This window comes from Nicotiana sylvestris, chromosome 1 (assembly GCF_000393655.2).
Source record: "Nicotiana sylvestris chromosome 1, ASM39365v2, whole genome shotgun sequence".
NCBI lineage: Eukaryota > Viridiplantae > Streptophyta > Magnoliopsida > Solanales > Solanaceae > Nicotiana > Nicotiana sylvestris.
In genome coordinates, this window is record NC_091057.1 from 106,457,992 (window position 1) to 106,478,507 (window position 20,516).

At 41.5% G+C, this 20,516-nt stretch overlaps 4 protein-coding genes across 4 annotated transcripts; 3 read left to right on the forward strand and 1 right to left on the reverse strand.

Annotated features, from left to right (window-relative positions):
- Nucleotides 1-1,163: 1,163 nt before the first annotated feature.
- Nucleotides 1,164-1,871, forward strand: LOC104226619 (uncharacterized). Its single transcript, XM_009778648.2, has 2 exons — nucleotides 1,164-1,469; nucleotides 1,557-1,871. The coding sequence occupies exons 1-2, from the start codon at nucleotides 1,164-1,166 to the stop codon at nucleotides 1,869-1,871; spliced, it is 621 nt and encodes a 206-aa protein (XP_009776950.2).
- Nucleotides 1,872-2,066: 195 nt separating this feature from the next.
- LOC138872807 (uncharacterized) lies at nucleotides 2,067-3,315 on the forward strand. The gene is made up of 2 exons (XM_070151228.1): nucleotides 2,067-2,346; nucleotides 2,819-3,315. The coding sequence occupies exons 1-2, from the start codon at nucleotides 2,067-2,069 to the stop codon at nucleotides 3,313-3,315; spliced, it is 777 nt and encodes a 258-aa protein (XP_070007329.1).
- Nucleotides 3,316-5,235: 1,920 nt separating this feature from the next.
- LOC138872817 (uncharacterized) lies at nucleotides 5,236-5,763 on the reverse strand. The gene has a single exon (XM_070151236.1). The coding sequence runs from the start codon at nucleotides 5,761-5,763 to the stop codon at nucleotides 5,236-5,238; it is 528 nt and encodes a 175-aa protein (XP_070007337.1).
- An 8,856-nt stretch (nucleotides 5,764-14,619) lies between these two features.
- LOC104226617 (uncharacterized) lies at nucleotides 14,620-16,298 on the forward strand. The gene is made up of 2 exons (XM_070151249.1): nucleotides 14,620-15,034; nucleotides 16,276-16,298. The coding sequence occupies exons 1-2, from the start codon at nucleotides 14,620-14,622 to the stop codon at nucleotides 16,296-16,298; spliced, it is 438 nt and encodes a 145-aa protein (XP_070007350.1).
- The last annotated feature ends 4,218 nt before the right edge of the window (nucleotides 16,299-20,516 follow it).

Sequence of the window (20,516 nt, forward strand, 5' to 3'; positions counted from 1 at the left end):
TTCCCCTAAACTCTTCATCACATTCTGCAACTCATCAGCAGAGATCGAACCATTTTTATCCACATTAATCACAGAGAAAGCTTCCTTAAGATTCTCCAAAACTTCAGCCGAATCGATAATCTTGGTGTTGAGATCGATAAAAACACAGAGAAATCTTTACGCATACAAATATATAAAAGCTTTCTTCTTTCAAAATTTTAGCGCTTTACAATTAATAACCAACTCTTTCCTCTTTTTTCTTTCTTGAAATAACTGGATTTTCACGTACTGAATCTTTAAATAAAAACCTAGAATTACAAACTTTGATTTCATAATAAGGTGGTATTTTGAACAACGACTTGATTTTTTATTTTAAATTTACATTTGAGACGAACTTCTGATTCAATCTTCTTCTTCTCAAATCCGTTGTATTCTCCGATCTCATCATCCGCAGAAAACTTGCCTTTGGTTTCTTTATGTATATTTAATTTTTACCCTTTTTAATTTCATTTTTCCTTGTTGAACTTTTAGCTTTTACGCATTTGTGTTTTCGGATTGAGCTTACCGCCAGATAGTAGGGATTTGTGAAGATTAGTTTACTTTCTTTTGGGATTTAAAATATAAAATCCCAATGAATTTTGTATTGCACTGCGATTCATTTACGTATTCAAGAACTCCTCGCCGGTCTCTTGCTCCGGCTTCGGCGAAATTGTTCATAAACTGCGATTTCTTTGAATTGTTCATAATCTCCCCCTATTCTCTTGGTTCCGTAGGTGTTTGTGTGTTTTGCAAATATCACTTTTGTGGCTATTTGGCGGTGGTAGGGAGGTACACACACAAAAGTAGTAGAGGAGCAATTATATGTCGGGTGCCACAACATTGGGAGTATACCAAGTCGAAAGTTCTAGGTTCTATTTGCGGGAATTGGTACATCTCGCCTCCTGTTTCTCTATCTCCTATGTTAATTACTTTGTTGCCATAGTATTTCGTACTAGTCTAGTCGGTCTAGTAGTGGGCTTGTAGTTACTATTTGCTCCCTTTGTTGTTTTGTGTGGTATTTTTTTCTTTTTCATTTTTAAACCTTCGTAGGTATAGAGACTGCGTTTTGTAATAGCTTAATAAGGTCATGTCCTCGGGGAGTTCGGGTAGGCAGGAGGGGGGTAGGGCAAGGTTTAGGGGGTGGGATGGGGCCTAAAGAGGGTAAAGGGAACAAGGTCTCCTATAGATTGAGAATTGCTTCGTGGAATATAGGGACATTGACGGGTAAGTCTATAGAGATGGCGAAGATTCTCCAGAAGAGGGGGGTAAATATAGCGTGTGTGCAGGAGACTAGGTGGGTAGTATTGAAAGCGAAGAATGTAGACAAGTATAAATTGTGGTTCTCCGGAGTCATGAAGGGTAAGGACGGAGTGGGCATTTTGGTGTATAGGGAGCTTAGAGAGTCGGTAGTAGAGGTTAGGCGAGTAAATGACAGATTAATGGCGATTAAGGTAGTAGTTGGAGGGATCCCTCTGAATGTCATTAGCGCTTACGCGCCACAAACGGCCTTGGACAAGGAGGTTAAAAGGCGCTTTTAGGAGGCGCTGGATGAGGTGGTGCGGGGTATTCCGCCTACGGAGAAGCTATTCATAGGAGCGGATTTCAATGATCATATTGGGTTGTCTGCTGGTGGATATGGTGAGGTGCACGGTGGCTTCGGCTTTGGTGATATGAACAGGGGTAGTACCTCATTGTTGGATTTCGCTAGAGCTTTTGAGTTGGTGATCGTGAACTCTATGTTTCCAAAGAGGGAGGAACATTTGGTTACTTTCCGGAGTATGGTGGCTAAGACTCAGATTGACTATCTCTTCCTCAGGAGGTATGGTAGGGGTTGTGCGAGGATTGCAAGGTGATCTCGAGCGAGAACCTCGCAACTCAACATAGGCACATAGTGATGGACGCTGGTATCTTGATGAAGAGGAAGAAAAGGTTTGTACGGGGTCAGTCGAGGATCAGGTAGGGAGCTTTGTCTAAGGATAATGCAGGGGAGTTGGATGGGCGGCTGGCGATTATGGGTGCCTGGAAGAGTGCTGGGGACACTAACGATAATGACGGAGGACTATATAAGGGAGGAAGTGAGAGAGGTGTTAGGAGTTTTGAAAGGTTACTCTGGTGGGCACCAAGGTGATTGGTGGTGGAATGACGTGGTCCAAGGTAAAGTGGAAGCAAAGAAAGTGGCGTACATTAAGTTAGTAGAGAGCATCAGCGAGGATCAGAGGAGAGCGAATAGAGAAAGATATAAGGAGACTAGGAAGGAGGGAAAATTAGCGGTCACAGAGGCTAATACTGATGTATTTGGTCGGCTATATGAGGAACTTCGAGGCAAAAGTAGGGACAAGAAGTTATTTTGATTGGCCAAAGCGAGAGAGAAGAAGGCACGCGACCTGGATCAAGTGACGTGCATCAAAGACGAGGACGATCGAGTATTGATGGAAGAGGACTAGATTAGGCAAAGATGGCAGTCGTACTTTCATAAACTTTTGAATAAGGAGGGGGAAGGAAACATCGTGTTAGGGAAATTGGGGCACTCTGAGAGCCACCATGACTTTAGGTATTGTAGGCATATTAAGGTTGAGGAGGTCGTGGGTGCGATGGGTAAGATGAGTCGGGGCAAAGCAACCGGACCAGACGAGATTCCAATTGAGTTTTGGAGATATGCGAGTAGAGCAGGCTTAGAGTGGCTAGCTGGGTTGTTTAATGTTATCTTCGGGATGAAGAGGATACCTGATGAGTGGTGGTGGAGTACAATGGTTCCAGTGTATAAGAACAAAGGTGATATCCAGAATTGTAAAACTATAAGGGTATCAAGTTACTAAGTCATACCATGAAAGTTTGGGAGAGGGTGGTGGAAGGGAGGATAAAGAGGGCGGTGTCTATATTGGAAAACCAGCTCAGGTTCATGCCGGGTCGTTCTACTATGGAAGCTATCCACCTTATCAGGAGGTTGGTAGAATAATACAGGGTAGGAAGAGGGATTTGCATATGGTGTTTGTTGACCTAGAGAAGGCGTATGACAAGGTCCCCAAGGATGTCCTTTGGAGGTGTCTAGAGGTGAAAGGTATGCCGATGGCTTACATTAGGGTGATAAAGGATATGTATGATGGAGCTATAACTCGGGATAGGATTGTGAGAGGTGACTCAGAGCCTTTTTCGGAGGTTATGGGGTTACACCAAGGATTTGCGCTCAACCCGTTCTTATTTGCCCTGGCGATGGATGCACTGACACACCATATCCAAGGAGAGGTGCCATGGTGCATATTGTTTGCTGATGATATAGTTCTGATTGATGAGACATGAGGCGACTTTAATGGGATACTAGAGGTATGGAGGCAGGCCCTGGAGTCTAAAGATATCAAGTTGAGTAGAACTAAGACGGAATACGTGGAATGTAAGTTCAGCGATGTGACGGGGGAAGCGGGTGTGGAAGTCAGGCTTGACTCATAGGTCATCCTCAAGAGAGAAAGTTTTAAGTACTTAGGGTCAATTACCCAGTGAGATGGGGAGATCGACGGGGATATTACGCACCGTATTGGGTGGGGTGGATGAAATGGAGGTTATCATCTGGAGTCTTGTGTGACAAGAATGTGCCACCGAAACTCAAAGGTAAGTTCTATAGAGTGGTGGTTAGACCGGCCATGTTGTATGGGGCTGAGTGTTGGCCAGTCAAGAATTCACATATCCAGAAGATGAAAGTAGCAGAAATAAAAATGTTGAGATGGATGTGTGGGCACACTAGGTTGGATAAGATTAGGAATGAAGATATTCGGGAGAGGGTGGGCGTGACTCCAGTGGACGATAAGATGTGGGAGGCGCGACTTAGATGGTTCGTACACGTGCATAGGAGAAGCCTAGATCCCCTAGTTAGGAGGTGTGAGCGGTTGGCTTTGACAGGCACGGGAAGAGGTAGATGGTGGGCTAAGAAGTATTGGGGCGAGGTGATCAGACAAGGCATGGTGCGGCTCCAGATTTCCTAGGACATGGATCTTGATAGGAAGGTGTGGAGGTCAAGCATTAGGGTTGTAGGTTAAAGGGTAGTCGAGCGGTTTTCCTCTTTGTCCCGGTTTCCCTCTTTGTACCGATGAGTATGATAGTGTTTTATCTAGCACTGCTAGCGATTTATGTTGTGTTTCACACTTTTGTATAATATTTGTGTTACTGCTTTTCCATTTATGTGCTATCTCTCACGTTAATGATATTATTTTTTGGGTTTTGTTGTCATAGATATATTGTCTCTAAGCCGAGGGTCTCCCAAAAATAGCCTTCCTGGGGTAGGGGTAAGGTCTGCATACAATCTACCTTCCCCAGACTCCACTGGTGGGATTTTACTGGATTGTTGTTGGTTTGTTTGTTTGTTTAGTACTTTAGGGTTCATGCAATTTTTAACAAATTAAACATGGCGTGCACAAATTGACAAGATTAGTGGTCTACCCAGTCCCTAATGAACATATACGAAGCAACCCACATGATTTTAAGGCACATATTAAGCACATTTGACATTTTTAGGCCTAAAAATAACTAAACTAATCAAAGAAAACAAAAACAAAAAATTAAGAAGAATGAACCAAAATCTAACATGGATTAAACATACCAGTAGTGAATGATGCATGCGAGAATCTAACTTGATGAATTGAAGGAAGATTTAGAACTAATGGGACATGCACTGTGTTTGCTTAGGGTTCCAGAGTTCAGAGACTGTAAAGTGTGAATAGTACATGGAGGTCCTATTTATAGGTTGACCCAGTCGGTCAAAAATGAAGCTAATTATGGCCACACAATTTTAGTGTGGTCTGCACAATTTTGAGTGCGGCCCACACTCTTTACCTGAACCTTTGAAGAAGCTCTGCGGTCCACACAAAAGAGAGTGCGACCACAAAATTTTGTGTGCGGCCGCGAATTGTTAATGAAATTTGACAGGTCAATCTTCAGAGAGCATGCACTTTAGGTCTTCCAATTGTGAGACCGCACACAGAATTGTACGGCAGCAAAGTGATTGTGTGGTCCACATAATTATGGTGCAGTCCGCACATTTGCAGTACTTAGCCAAAATTTTCATGCCCAGTCCCTGCAATGCACACCCATTCCTGCATATACTTCAAAACTAGTTAGCACAAAATAAAGTCTATCTAATGAAGAAGAACAAGAAAAAGAAAAAAAGACACATGGGTTGCCTCATAAGAAGCGCCTAATTTAACGTTGCGACACGACGTAGATTATCAATCATTTGAAATGAAGAACCGCCACAATGTGGCCATCATCAGCATTGCCAAGATAATGTTTAATGCGGTGCCCATTGACTCTAAACACCTCGTCGCTCTTATTTTTCAAATCTAGAGCACCAAAGGGGGTTACATTCACCACTTCAAATGGGCCACTCCATTTTGACTTCAACTTGCCCGGAAACATCCGTAACCGGGAATTGAACAATAACACAAGATCACCCTCTTTAAACTCCTTGTTGTGGATGTACTTCATCTTCTCCTTGTAAAGGGACGAGCTTGTGTAGCCATGATACCGAAACTCATCTAACTCATTCAATTGTGCCACTCTTAGGTTTACGGCGACATCACACTCAAGGTTCAACTTCTTTAAAGCCCACATGACCTTATGCTCAAGTTCCACTGGAAGATGACGCACCTTCCCGAACATTAACCGGTATGGAGACATCCCGATCAATATTTTTGTAGGACGTTCTATATGCCCAAAGAGCATCATCAAGTTTTCTTGACCAATCCGTTTGGTTGGCATTCACTGTCTTTGACAAAATACTCTTGATCTCCCAGTTGGAGACTTCCATTTGTCCACTTGCTTGAGGGTGATAAGGGGTCGATACTTTATGAGTGACACCATGACACCATACTTGGTGAGTAAGGCCCTTGGAGTACCGAATCTTGTAAAGATGCTCTTCTTCAAGAATGCCACCACACTCCTTGCTTCATTGTTGGGCAAAGCAACGACCTCGACCCACTTAGGCACATAATCAATCACGACTAGAATGTAGGTGTTCCCACAAGAGCTAACAAACAAACCCATGAAATCAATACTCCACACATCGAAAATATCTATCTCCAAAATGGTGGTGAGAGACATTTTATTCTTCTTTGAGATCCCACCGACCATTTGGCATTCATCACAATACTTGACAAGCTTACTAGCATCCTTGTAGATAGTAGGCCAATAGCATCCACAACTCAAAACTTTTGCGGCCGTTCTTTCTCCACCATGGTGACCACCATACGGTGAAGAGTGGCAAGCCTCAATAATACCACAGAGGAGGAACAACATTGGTACAAATCCTAAAGAGGTGTGGCTCATCCCAATAATAGTCAAGGAAATCCTGTTTGAGCTTCTTCCTTTGGTTTGAAGAGAACTCATTTGGTACAATTCCACTCACAAGATAGTTTTCTAAGTCTATGAACCATGGCATCCTGGTCAATGAAATGGCTAGGAGTTTATCATCGGGAAATGAATCATTGATCTCAAGGCCGTCATGTGGCCTCCCCTCCTCCTCCAAATGAGACAAATGGTCGCCACTTGATTTTCACTACCCTTGCGGTCTTGAATCTCTAGATCAATCTATTGCAATAGAAGCACCCACCACATTAATCTTGCTTTAGAATCTTTCTTGCTCATCAAATATTGAAGCGCCACATGATCGATGTGAAAAATCACCTTTGTACCCATCAAGCACGGGCGAAACTTCTCCATAGCAAAGACAATAGCAAGGAGCTCTTTTTCGGTCACTGTGTAGTTGACTTGGGCATCATTTATGGTCTTGCTTGCATAGTACTCTGGATGGAAGATTTTGTTGATACGTTGCCCCAACACCGCTCCAACATCCACATCATTTGTGTCACATATGAGCTCAAAAGACAAGCTCCAATCTGGTGTGATAATAATGAGAGTAGTAGTCAACTTGAACTTAAGTTACTCGAATGCCTTCATGCAATCTTCATTGAAATGGAACTTGGCATCCTTCTCCAAAATTTTGCACAAGGGGTTCACCACCTTGGAAAAATCCTTGATGAATCGGCGATAAAACCCCGCATAACACAAGAAGCTCCTCACTCCCTTCACGTATGTAGGGGGAGGGAGTTTGGAGATCACCTCAATTTTGGCCTTGTCGACCTCAATACCATTCTTTGAAATTTTGTGGTCGAGGACAATGCCTTCCTCGACCATGAAATGACATTTCTCCCAATTCAACACCAAATTTGTCTCCTCACATCTAGCCAAGACCTTATCCAAATTGTTCAAGCAATCATCAAAAGAATTCCTAACCACGAAAAAATCATCCATGAATATCTCAAGAATATCCTCCACAATGTCGATGAAAATAGCCATCATACACCGTTGAAAAGTCGTCGGTGCATTACACAAACCAAATGGCATTCGTGAGAATGAGAAAGTACCAAAGGGACAAGTGAAGGTGGTATTTTCTTGATCCTCTAGAGCAATAAGAATTTGATTCTAGCCAGAATACCCATTAATTTCCTTGTAACCGCCAAATTTCATCAATACTCTAGACCAATTGCCCAGATTATTGTTACCACCACTCAGTTTGCCTTGAATGTTCCAATTTCATTGATTTCCTTGTAACCGCCATTGTTGTTGATTTTGTCCTTGAGCATTACTTTGTCCTTGATAATTGTTACAATATTGCACTTCATCTTCTTGCTCATTGAATGAATCACCTTGGTCATGCTTACTATCATCTTGCATGAATTGTTCCGGATGGCTTTGCATTTGTTGACCTTTTTGCCGTCTCTTGTTCATCATCATATTTACACCTTCCATCGCATTTACTTGTTTCGGCTCTTGAACTTGTTGAAGATGAGCTTTGGCCTATTGATTCATTGTGGTTGTCAACTCGGCAATAGCTTTCCCATGATCATGTAGTTCCTTGTGTAGGTGAATGACACTTGGGTCACCTTGAGGAACATTGGCTCTACTGTTCCATACCGATGAGGTATCCTCCATCTCATCCAAAGTTTCACAAGCTTCGACATAAGTTGTGTTCATGAAGTTCCCACTGGCGAGTTGATTTACTACACATTGATTTACTATGTTGATCCCCCTTGTATAAGGTTTGTTAGATCATGGCCTCGGTCGTATCATTATTCGGGCACTCTTTAACCATGGTACGATATTTTTCCCAAATCTCGTGCAATGGTTCATTGGGCTCTTACTTGAACGCAAGAATCTCATCCTGAAGTGTCGCCATATGCCTCGGAGAAAAAAATTTGGCAATGATTTTTTCTTCCAACTCATCCCATGTATGGATGGAATGATTGGGTAGTCTCTCTAACCAGTAGAGAAAAGAGAAATAGCCTCAACCGCAGTGCGTCCTTGGAGACATTGGTTTGCTTGCTCCCCCAACAAGTATTGATGAACCCTTTGAGATTCTTGTAAGCATTTTGGCTCGGAGCCCCGGTGAAGAATACCCTTTTCTCAAGTAGTGTAAGCATCACATTGGTGATTTGGAAGTTCCCACCCTAATGCGGGGCAGGACTATAGCACTTGTATAACATGGTAATTAGGGATTTTGACTGCTTATTTGTTCTCTTTTACTTCTGTTTTGGCTAAAAAATGCTTAAAGATATTCTCAAAAACTAACAAAATGTGCTTACTTACAGGAATATTGGGAAACGAGCCAAAGAAGTCAAAATAAACTCATAAAGGAGTCAAAAGTGAACAAGTACCAAAACTGAGCAAAAAGGCCAACAGTGCGAATGGAGATTCAGAGAGTAGTGTTTGGTCTAGTTAAAGGAATGTGGACCAAACCAATCAAGTGCGGCCAAAGTCATTATTATGCAGTCCGCAAGTTTGAAGAATCAGAGAGCTGTTTCAAGTCCAAAAGCAGAGAGTGTGGACCGTAATTTTTTGTGCGACCGTATAATCAGAGGTGCGGCTGCAATCCTTTTCATGCGGACCGCAGAAGCCCAAAAGTTTCAAGTCCAAATTCCTAAGAATGCAGAACACATGATAATAGTGCGGCCGCAGAAGCCCATTATGCGGACCATACTAGAATTATGCGGTCGCACAACCTTCGTAGGGGCATTTTTGTCAGATATTTTCAGCTTAGTATAAATAGAACTTTTTGTCATTTTTAGGTCAAGTTCAGCTTGCAGAGGTGCACCTCAGCCATTTGCTTTACTTCTTTGAGTAATTTTGTACTAGATTAACTTCTAAACATTAGATTTTCTTTGTCTAATCAATTATTATGCATTCTATCTTAATTTCTTCTTGTATTTCTTTATTTTTCATAAGTAGGTAAATATTTAGCTAGCGTTGTGGCTCAACCCTAGTGTGGGTACTTAATGGGTATTTAATTTTAGGGTTCGTTTGTGATTGGGTTAGTGATATTTAGCCTTGTTTATGCTTGAATTCTACAATTAATGGTTGCAAACATTGATTCATGCCTATTTGACCTAGTCTTTACTTGAGAAAGAGAGACTAAGTTTAGAAAAACTTGGGTGATGAGGAATTGGGGTGAATTCGAGAAATTGATAGCCCCAATCAAAGGGTAAAATTTAGAGATAGTAAGACCCGACTTGAGTATATATCACTTGATTTGTGCAATACCCATTTGGGCTTGAGAAAGCCAAATTGGAAAAATCACTTAAACTACCAAGAGGTATAGAGTGAGCAATTGCGTGTGATTACTATATTACAATCCCGATTAATCAAACTTGCCCTATAGTTTACAACCCGTTAGGTAGCCACCTAGGTGGAAGTCACGACCGTAGATCTTTTATCACTTGAAAAACAACAAAAATAAAAAACATTGTCTTCTAGTTTATTAATTGCAATCAATAATTTTAAGTAGAAATAGAGACAACCAACAAGAATGTGGAAGCGCAAATTGAGTCACATTATACAATTACACTAGGTGTGTACCTAATCCCATTTCTAACTCCCCGAGGAATCGACCCTGACTCGCGTTGGGTTTTATTATTGCTTCAACCGCCTCATTATCTATAATTGTGGTGTGAATTTGGGCGAGATCACATAACCCTCATTTGGAAACACCCGATGCACTATCGCTCTTGGTGGAGGTGGGGGAGGGACGAGAACATTATCATGAGGCGGTCGGCCTCGCCTATTTGCTTGAAGTTCGGGAAGAACCTCGTCTCCTTCATCATCATCCACTTCCTCCCCCAATGGAACATTCCCGATGGGCTTATTGTTGAGAGACATTCTCGTACCTATAATCAATTTAAAAATAAAGTTAGTGACTCTGAAGGAAAAGAAGACAAATCACCAACATGATACTTACAGTACTTGAGCAACGAGGATTCTTCACTGGGGCTCCGAATCAAAATGCCTACAAGCATATCAAGGGGTTTGTCCATACTTGTTGGGGGAGTAAGCAAACATATGTCTGTGAGGATGCGCTAAGGTTGAGACTATTTCCCTTTTCTCTACGGGGAAAAACATTAGACTGGTTAGAGAGGTTGCCCAATCATTCCATCCACACTTGGATGAGATGGCAGAAAAGATCATTTCCAAATTCTTTTCTCCGGGATATATGGCGACGCTTCAGGATGAGATTCTTGCTTTCAATCAAAAACCCAATGTGCCATTGCACGAGATTTGGGAAAGATATCGTACCATGGTTAAATAGTTCCCGAACAATGATATGAATGAGTCCATGATCCAATAGACCTTCTACAGGGGGATCAACACAACTAATCAATATATGGTTAACCAACTTGTCGGGGGAACTTTATGAACATGCCATATGCCGAAGCTTGTGAAATTCTTGATGAGATGGCGGATACCTCTTCGGCATGGAAAAGTAGAGATAATGTTCCACAAGGTGACCCTAATATTATTCACCTACACAAGGAGCTACATTATCATGGGCAAGCTATTGCCAAGTTGACAACTACCATGAACTAATTGGCCAAAGCGCAGCTTCAACAAGTTCAAGGGATAAAACAAGTGCATGAAATGGAAGGTGTGAATATGATGGTAGACAAAAGACGACAACAAGGTCAACAAATGCAAAACCGTCTGGAACAATTTATGCAAGATAATAGTGGTTATGATCAAGGTGATTCGCTCAATGAGCAAGACAAAGAGGTTCATTATGTCAACAATTATCAAGGTCAAAGAAACAATGCTCAAGGACAAAATCAACAACAATGGAGGTCACAAAGGAACCAAGGTAATTTGAACAACCAAAACCACCAAGGCAGTTGAAGTGGTGGCAATCCTAATCAAGGCAATTAGAACAATCAAGGAAATCAAGGCAATTGGAGTAATCAAGGCAATTGGGGTGGCAATAGTCAAAGCAATTGGGGAGAAAATAACCAAGGAGGGTGGAACAATAACAACAACTAGGGGTCGGGTTTTTAAAGGCCCCCAATGTTCTAACAACCAAGTAATCCACCTTCATATCATTCTCAAGACCCGAGATCTTCTTCCAATGAGATGGGTAAAATTGAAAACATGTTTAAACAGATGATGGAAAAGAAGGCCAACTCCGATGCTCAAATAGCCTCGCACAACACTTCTATTCGGAATTTGGAGGTTCAATTAGGCTAAATCTCACAAGCTTTGAAAACTCGTCCTAAGGGGGCACTACCCAATGATATAGTGGTAAACCCGAAGTGTGGAATAATACGGGACATGCTATGGCCGTAACTACTAGAAGTGGAAAAGGTGGAGATGCAACCACGTCAAATCAAAGAAAGATTGTGGATGAAGATGTTGTGGTTCAAGAGGATGAAATCCCAAGTATTGTGGTTCAAGCTAATGAAGAAGTGAGAATTGATATAGATTAAAGTGTGGATGAGACTCAAGAAGAGGTGAACCCGTCTAGGGAACACGTGATTAACATGCCAGAACCGGTAGTGCCCAAGGCTAAGGCACCAATGCCAAGGCCTCCTCATCCATACCCTCAAAGTCTCTCAAATCAAAATAGTGAAAACCAATTCAAAAAGTTTATTGATATGATGAAGAGTTTGTCAATTAATGTGTCCTTGGTTGAGGCATTGGAACAAATGCCGGGATATGCAAATTCATGAAGGATTTGGTAACCAAGAAAAGATCAATGAATTGTGAGACCATCAAGATAACTCATCAAGTGAGTGATATTGTGCACTCAATGGCTCCAAGGTTGGAAGATCCGGTGCTTTCACAATCCCTTGCACTATTGGGAGCACCAATTTTGCCAAAGCATTATGTGATCTCGGGGCAGGTATCAACTTGATGCCCTATTTGGTGTTCAAACTTTGGGAATTGGGCAACCAAGACCCACATCCATGAGGTTACAAATGGCGGATCGAACAATGAAGAGGCCTTTGGGTATTATTGATGATGTATTGGTTCGAGTTGACAAGTTCATCCTCCCAACGGACTTTGTTATCCTTGATTGTGAAGTGGACTATGAGGTGCCTATCATTTTAGGTAGACCTTTCCTTGCTACGGGGAAGGCTCTTATTGATGTGGAAGCCAGTGAGCTCACTTTCGGGGTGGGTGAAGAAAAGGTGGTCTTCTATGTGTGCAAATCAATGAGGCAACCGAATAGTAATGAAGTTTGTTCATTCGTGGATTTGGTGACAGACGTGATTGTTGATGATGCTAGTGCCACAATTAATGTTGAAAACAAATTGGAAGTTGTTTTGCTCGACCTTGATGATGATGAGGAGAGTGATGGCTATGTGGAGTGTGTAAATGCATTAAAAGGCGTGGGGTCGTACACTTATGAGCCCTAAAAGCTATCTTTGGATCTGGAAAACCGGAAGACTCCTCCAAAAAAGCCCTCAATCAAGGAGCCTACTACCTTGGAGTTAAAGCTATTGCCCCTGCATCTCACCGAGCCTACTACCTTGGAGTTAAGCTACTACCGAGGAGCCCTTCTTCTACTCTACTGGTTATCCTTTCTTCTTGCTTAACTAACATTCTGGTAGAGTCCACATTGGAGGTGCTACAACGGAGGAAAAGGGCAATCGGATGGACTTTGGCGGATATCCAAGGGATAAGCCCCGTTTTTTGCATGCACAAGATTATTTTGGAGGAGGATGCCAAACCCTCCATTGAACATCAAAGGAGGCTAAATGAAGCAATGCAAGAGGTGGTGAATAAGTATATAATCAAGTGGTTAGATGTCAGGGTTGTGCACCCCATTTCCATAGCTCGTGGACCTCTCCAGTGCAATGTGTCCCAAAGAAAGGGGGCATAATAATGGTAACAAATGACAAGAATGAATTAATCCCAACAAGAACCGTCACCAGGAGGAGAGTCTGCATAGACTATAGGAAGCTCAACAAAGTTACTCGAAAAGATCATTTCCCGCTTCCATTTATTGACCAAATACTTGATAGGTTGGCCGGACTCATTTTTTATTGCTTTCTTGATGGATACTCCAGCTATAACCAAATCCTTATTGCTCATGAGGACCAAGAGAAGACCACTTTCATTTATCCCTATGATACCTTTTCATTCTCACGGATGCCTTTTGGGTTGTGTAATGCACCGACAACTTTTCAACGGTGTATGATGGCTATTTTCACCGACATGGTGGAGGACATTCTTGAGGTCTTTATGGATGATTTTTCTGTGGTTGGGAATTCGTTTAAAGATTGTTTGAACAATGTGGATAGCGTATTGGCTAGATGTGAGGAAACTAATTTGGTGTTGAATTGGGAGAAGTGTCACTTCATGGTCGATGAAGGCATTGTCCTTGGCCACAAAATTTCAAAGCATGGTATTGAAGTTGACAAGGCCAAGATTGAGGTGATCTACAAACTCCCTCCCTTACATTCGTGAAGGGAGTGAGGAGCTTATTGGGTCATGCGGGTTTCTATCGCCGATTCATTAAGGATTTTTCCAAGGTGCTGAACCCATTGTACAAACTTTTGGAGAAGGATGCAAAGTTCCATATCAATGAAGATTGTATGAAGGCATTCGAGTTTCTTAAGTTGAAGTTGAATACTACTCCTATTATTACCGCACCATATTGGAGCTTGCCTTTTAAGCCCATATATAATGCTAGTGATGTTGCAGTTGGAGCGGTATTGGGGAAAATAATCAACAAAATCTTCCATCCGGTCTACTATGCTAGCAAGACCATGAATGATGCCTAAGTCAACTACACATTGACCGAAAAGGAGCTACTTGCTATTCTTTTTTCCATGGAGAAGTTCCAGCCGTATTTGATAGGTAATAAGGTGATTGTTCACACCGACCATGCAATGCTTCGATATTTATTGAGCAAGAAAGATTCTAAAGCAAGGTTGATGCGATGGGTGCTTCTTTTGAAAGAGTTTGATCTAGAGATTCAAGACCGAAAGGGTAGTGAAAATTAGGTGGCGGACTACTTGTCCCGATTCTAGGAGGAGGGGAGGCCTAATAATGGCCTTGAGATCAATGATTCCTTCCCTGACGAGCAATTGTTAGCCATTTCAATGACCGAGATGCCGTGGTTTGCCTTCTAGACAATTATCTTGGTAGCGGCATTGTACCGAATGAGTTTCTTCAAACCAAAGGAAGAAGCTCAAACGAGATAGCTTGGACTATTATTGGGATGAGCCGTGTCTTTTCCAAATATGTACCGATAGTGTGATCCAGCGATGTGTTCCGGAATAAGAACAAATGGGAATTCTTGAGGCTTTCCCCTCTTCACCGTATGGTGGTCATCATGGTGGAGCTAGAACGGCTACAAAGGTTTTGACTTGTGGATTCTATTGGCCTACCATCTACAAGGACGCTAGTGAGCTTGTCAAGCATTGTGATGAGTACCAAAGGGCCGGTGGGATTTCTAGGAAGAATGAGATGCCCCTTACCACCATTTTAGAGATTAATATCTTTGATTTTTGGGGTATTAATTTTATAGGACCATTCATGAGCTCATATGGGAATACTTATATTTTGGTAGCTGTGGACTATGTGTCAAAATGGGTTGAATCTGTGGCTTTACCCAAAAATGAAGCTCGAAGTGTGGTGACATTCTTGAAAAAGAACATCTTCACAAAGTTTGGTACTCTGAGGGCCATTATTAGTGATGGGTGTAAGCACGTGATTTTTGCTTCACGGACAATCGCTCCAAAAGAAAATAAAAAAATAGTGACAAATGACTTCGTTGTACAATTTTTCGAGTTTTCCGTGACATGTGTTGTTAGTCATTTGTGGGTCTGTCCATTTTGCATTTAATCATTATCAAATAAAATACAAAAAATATGTATGCATTTCTAGGTTGTAATTTAACCATTTAAAAGTTTTTTTATATATATGTGTGTGAATAATTGTGTTAAGTATTGATTAATGGGTATTTCAAATTCATTTTTAATTTAGTTGTATTTCAAAAATTAGAAAAGAAAATAAAAAAAAAAGGTGCAAGAAATCGGATTGGGCCTATGATATTTCAAAATTTTGAAGGCCCAAAACCAGTCCAAGTCAGCCAACCCAAGACCCATCCGCAGGTCATCGAAACGACGTCGTCCAATACTAAGACTACGTCGTTTCAAGGACGGCTCATCTCAGCCGTTCCAACCAATCCAATCCAACGGCCCAGGCTCCCTGTCAGTAACCCGTTTCCAAACCCGACCCAAGAACCAGTCCGAACCAACCCCCAACCGAGGCCAAACGGTGTCGTTCCATTCTAAGTAAAAGATCCTGACCATCAATCTCGATGCATCCAACGGCCAGGATCTAATTACTCTTTACGTATATAAACTTGACCCTTCACCCCACGCCCCCTATCTGAACCCCACCTTTCCTCATCTTCTTCACCAAGCCTTGACACCCCCCCGCGAAACCCTAGCAGCCGCCCTAATTTCCCATTCACCAGAACCCGACGGCACGAACGCTGGTGACCACCCCCTTCACACCCCTGAAACATCCAACAACCATGAGCACGAATTCACTAACCATGTACCTCGAATCACCTCCCATCGTCTCGAATCTGGATTTGAAGATTCGAGACGAAACTCGATCTATGCCGAACCTCACCATCTTCATACCAGACACTCCCCTGACCTCCCTCGTGACCAAACCAGACCTGGTTTGGTCCGAATCTACCCACAACTCCTAAAAAGCGAGATTTGAAAATCCAAAACCTAGAACACGAATAGCCTTGGAATCCGGCCGGCCTTAACAGGGTTTCGAGGTCTAATAGACCTTAAGCAAGGTGTTCTCATGTGAGAACACCCTGGTTAAAGTTTGTTCGGCCTCAAATGGTCAAAGCTAAGTCGGACTTGGGTCATTTTGGTTTAAACTTTTCCAGTAAGTGTTCTCTTTTCTTTGTTTTAGTTTTGATTGAGTTGTTAGCATGATTTGTTGTGATTGTTTGTTATTATCTGTTATTTTTCCTAATTTCTTCCATCTCTGTCAAAGACCTTTTTATTTGGTCAATTGTTTTCTGTTTGTGTTCTGAATGTATCCTATGATAAACATGTCCGATTAGGATAGTCGTCGCATAAATAATCTATATAGGTTCCCAGTGATTGACCAAAGTTGTCCGAAGCCCTTTAGGTCCCTGTATGTATTTGTTTATATGAACGACTGATTGTTACCTGTTATAATTAGTATAGTCGACTCGATAAATGTCGTCGATTGACTTCCTACGACTGAATGTACAAATATTCTAATTCATACAAAGTGAACGAACCTGTTGATTGATAATTGGATGCTCGACATTGCCTAAGTTTAGCCTATAACTGCATTGTAAACAATGAAAAGAATCAGGCTAGGGCAGTCTTGAATTTGGACTTCCAGGAGTTCAAAATGCCCTGATACTGCAGTGAGGCAGGACAGTAATAATCAAGGGCTAATAGGGGTAGTCTGGGGTTTGAAAAGAACAGAAAAACTTAGTTTAAATGAGCTGACAAGTAGGGTACTAATTTAGGATTAAACTAATGCCAATGGGGAACAAGACACAAGAGTATGGGGTTTAAAATGAATACTTAAATGAACCCATACTCTTGAACAAAAGGAATAAGCCAGGCGTGGGGAACAAATGGCTGGCATCAAAAAGATGCTTAGGCATGGGGTTTAAAGGGTATGGGCAGTCTGCAAAGGGCAGAATCCAGGCAACTTGACTGCACTGGTTGTTTGGCTTATAAATAGGCTATTTCAGAACTTAAAAAGGGAGAGGAAGATAAAGGCTGGAAATTTTAGTCTTGAGAGAGGTCTTGTGAGTTGAAGAAAACTGAAAAAAATAGAAAGAAATTCCCAGAAATACTGTAACTGAACACTGTCCAAAAACTGCACAAAGAAACCAAGTTGGTTATCCTCACTGGGATTGTTATTTGTTCCATTAAGAGAAGTCTGTGTTCTTCTGTTGTGATTGTTACTACACTGAGCTTTTTGTGTACTGTTGGTTTGAGTTTTTTGATTATCGGAACTGTATTGGTTATTTGTTGAGCTTTTGGGGTTATTGGGATTACTGGATTACTGTTACATTCAACACTCTGGGTTGTTGTTTCCTACTCTATTTTTTTTCTGGGATAGTCTGTTCATTGCTCGATCACTCGCTGAGCTTCATCATTGTGGCTGCTTTGTTTGTTGCTGTGTTGTGTTGATTACCTGCTGCTGCTGTGCCTGCTGTGTGCCACTCAACTGATTTTTCCTTCTTTTGTTCTCTATACCAGGTACACAACCAATACACTGTCAAATGTAATTGGAAAATTGAGCATGAATACAAAAAGAAAAGACCTGAAGTTGACTTTCATACATAGATTGTTACATTAGATATCATGTACTGTATAATAATTTTCATTCCTGTGTTGACAATAGAAGTAGCCTGTATGCCCAGTGTATATCAATATAGATTAGCTGAATGATAGTTTATATATGTATGCTGATAGGTGAAAATATTCCCAATGAAATAGGTTGTATCTTAGACTTAGTTTTACTTTGTAGTATGTCCTTTAATGTAGGCCAAGCATGAAAATCGTACTCTATTAGTTAAGTTCTTTCCTTTCTGATAAACTGCTTCATATAACTGGTAAACCATGTTTTAAGACAAAGAACACGGAGACTGCAATCTCAACCTCACGAAGGTCGAGCCCGGGTCGAAACAGACCAAGCAGGCCTGCATCGAACAAACAATGGCCCAGGTCTGGTCCATCACGCATGGGCTGGATTTGGGCCCTTAATTTTTGCTCGGCCGACTGTGTACGTGGCCGTGCTTCTGATTTTGTGCAAGCACTCGGAATTCTGTATAGATAACTTGCAAGCATGTAATTAACTAGGGCTATCTACTATTTTCAATTAGTAGAGACAAACGCAACAAGAAACGTAGTTGCTATAGGATATCCTTTTAAAATAAGGACGAGATGAGCCTCGACAAAAAAATAAAGAAAAACGCACAAATTGCGGGGCCCTTGTTAAATATATATATGTTGAAGCATTCAGTCCCTAAGGTGGGTCGTTTAGCAAATCTCACGACCCTCCCGGAATAATAACGCGATAGCCTCTTTAAGCGCGTATTTAATAATTTTACCTTCTTAAATTCGGGTGTGCATTTATGTGACCCAAATCCAAATCTCAACGGATTCGAAATGTGTTTCTAATCACGGGTACATTGATTGTGACGTGGTTCGAGATGCATGTCCATGACGCCGCAAATTCCTTTTAAAAATAGAACGAGACGAGCCTCGACAAACAAAATGTACAAAGCTGCGGGTCCCTCTAGATGTATGTATATATTAAAGTATTTAGGATTCGAGATATGCCGTTTAACGAATTTTTACGACTTTCCCCCAAAATAATAAGACGCTAGTTGCTTTAGGCGCGCCTTTAACAATTTATTTTCCTTAATTCTGGTGCACATTTATGTGACCCAAATCCAAATCTCAACCGAGTCGAGATATATCAATAACCACGGGTACATTGATGTAACGTGGTTCGAGATATGTTTTCACGACGTTGCAATTCTCGTAAAAATAATAATAATGACAAAAGCGGTTAAAAGATAAAATTTGCACATGGTTCATAATTGTATTTAAAATCAGATAAATAAGCCGAATATAACAGTTGAGCGACCGTGCTAGAACCACGGAACTCGGGAATGCCTAACACCTTCTCCCGGGTTAACAGAATTCCTTATCCGGATTTCTGGTACGCAGACTGTAATATAGAGTCATTCTTTTCCTCGATTCAGGATTAAAATTGGTGACTTGGGACACCCTAAATCTCCCAAGTGGCGACGCTGAAATAATTAAACCAATCTCGTCTCGATTGTCCTTTAATTGGAAAAACTCCCTTGCACCCTCGCGGGTGCGTAAAAAGGAGGTGTGACAGCTCTGGCGACTCTGCTGGGGATCAATGACCCAGAACCACTGGTTCAGGTTTAAGAATTCGAGCTTAAAATAATTGTTATTATTTGGCTTTATTTATTATCTGATTTTTACGTGTTTGCGCCTAATGTGCTAAATGCTGCTTTTATTGCTTTGATATTATTTGAACTGTACATATAAATTGTGCCGAAACCCTTCTCTTCTCTCTTGAGGAGCGCACGCTGGTCGTGGCTTCTTTCTGTTAGTGTCATATGCCAAAATAGAACGAGGATTCGGAGGAGTTGCAAAATCGGATGGCCTTTTGGTTACCGGTACACAGCTCCCATCCTTGGCTCGAGTTGTCCGCTCGGGTAAGCCAGGTCTAGAACAAACACCTAGGTTTTACAGCTTAGTATAACATAACTTCATGCCGGATCCCTAGTAGGAACGCTTATTTGCATCATGTGCATTTGACTTAGGGGACTCAGCACAGGGGCTGGGTCCGTCTAAGACAAGAAACCTGAGAATAAAGACCATCCTGCTACATCCTGTTTGCTTTATGCATTTACTTGTTTCAAGGCTTGCATGCTGACCGGCTTCTGAATATCGGGAATGTTTGAAAAAAAAGAGAGAGAAAAAAAAAGAATAACGGTTAGGGAGTTAATTATTTATTCTTGAAAAATCAATACCCAGAAAACGGTTAAAACTCTGCCAGAATTTTGAAAAAAAACGAAAAAGAAAAATGTGTGCCTTATTAATTTGTTTTAGAAAGTAAGAGTCTTTGATTTATTTTTAAGAGAAAAATAGTGTGTCTCCAAAATTCGGCTTATGCCTGAACTATGTCAGTTTGATTCTCGCAGGGTGCGAGATACGTAGGCAACCCCCATCGAGCTCAACTTGTTTTTCAAAATGTAAGTACAATCCAAAGACCGAAAGTTTTTAAGGTGACATCATACTTTTCAGAAACAACCAAATTTCGTTTTTCTAGGAAAAAAAGGGTGTGTCAATTTGGTATTTGAGTCCAATGAGTCTGGATCTTTGCTTAATCACCCCAATAAACATGTAGAATAAGCATAAGTCCAAGTTTGCCGGTAAAATTTAGAAGCAAAATCCCTCTGGAAGTGCGATTATGGTGGGAGGATTTGGAAAAGTCAGAGCAAGACAAGATCAAACTGCACCTGGGAGGTCTGGTTAATTTGTTGAACGTCAGGCCTCGGTGCGATATCATAAAGGCTTTGGTTACATTTTGGGATCCGGCCCACAACGTGTTCC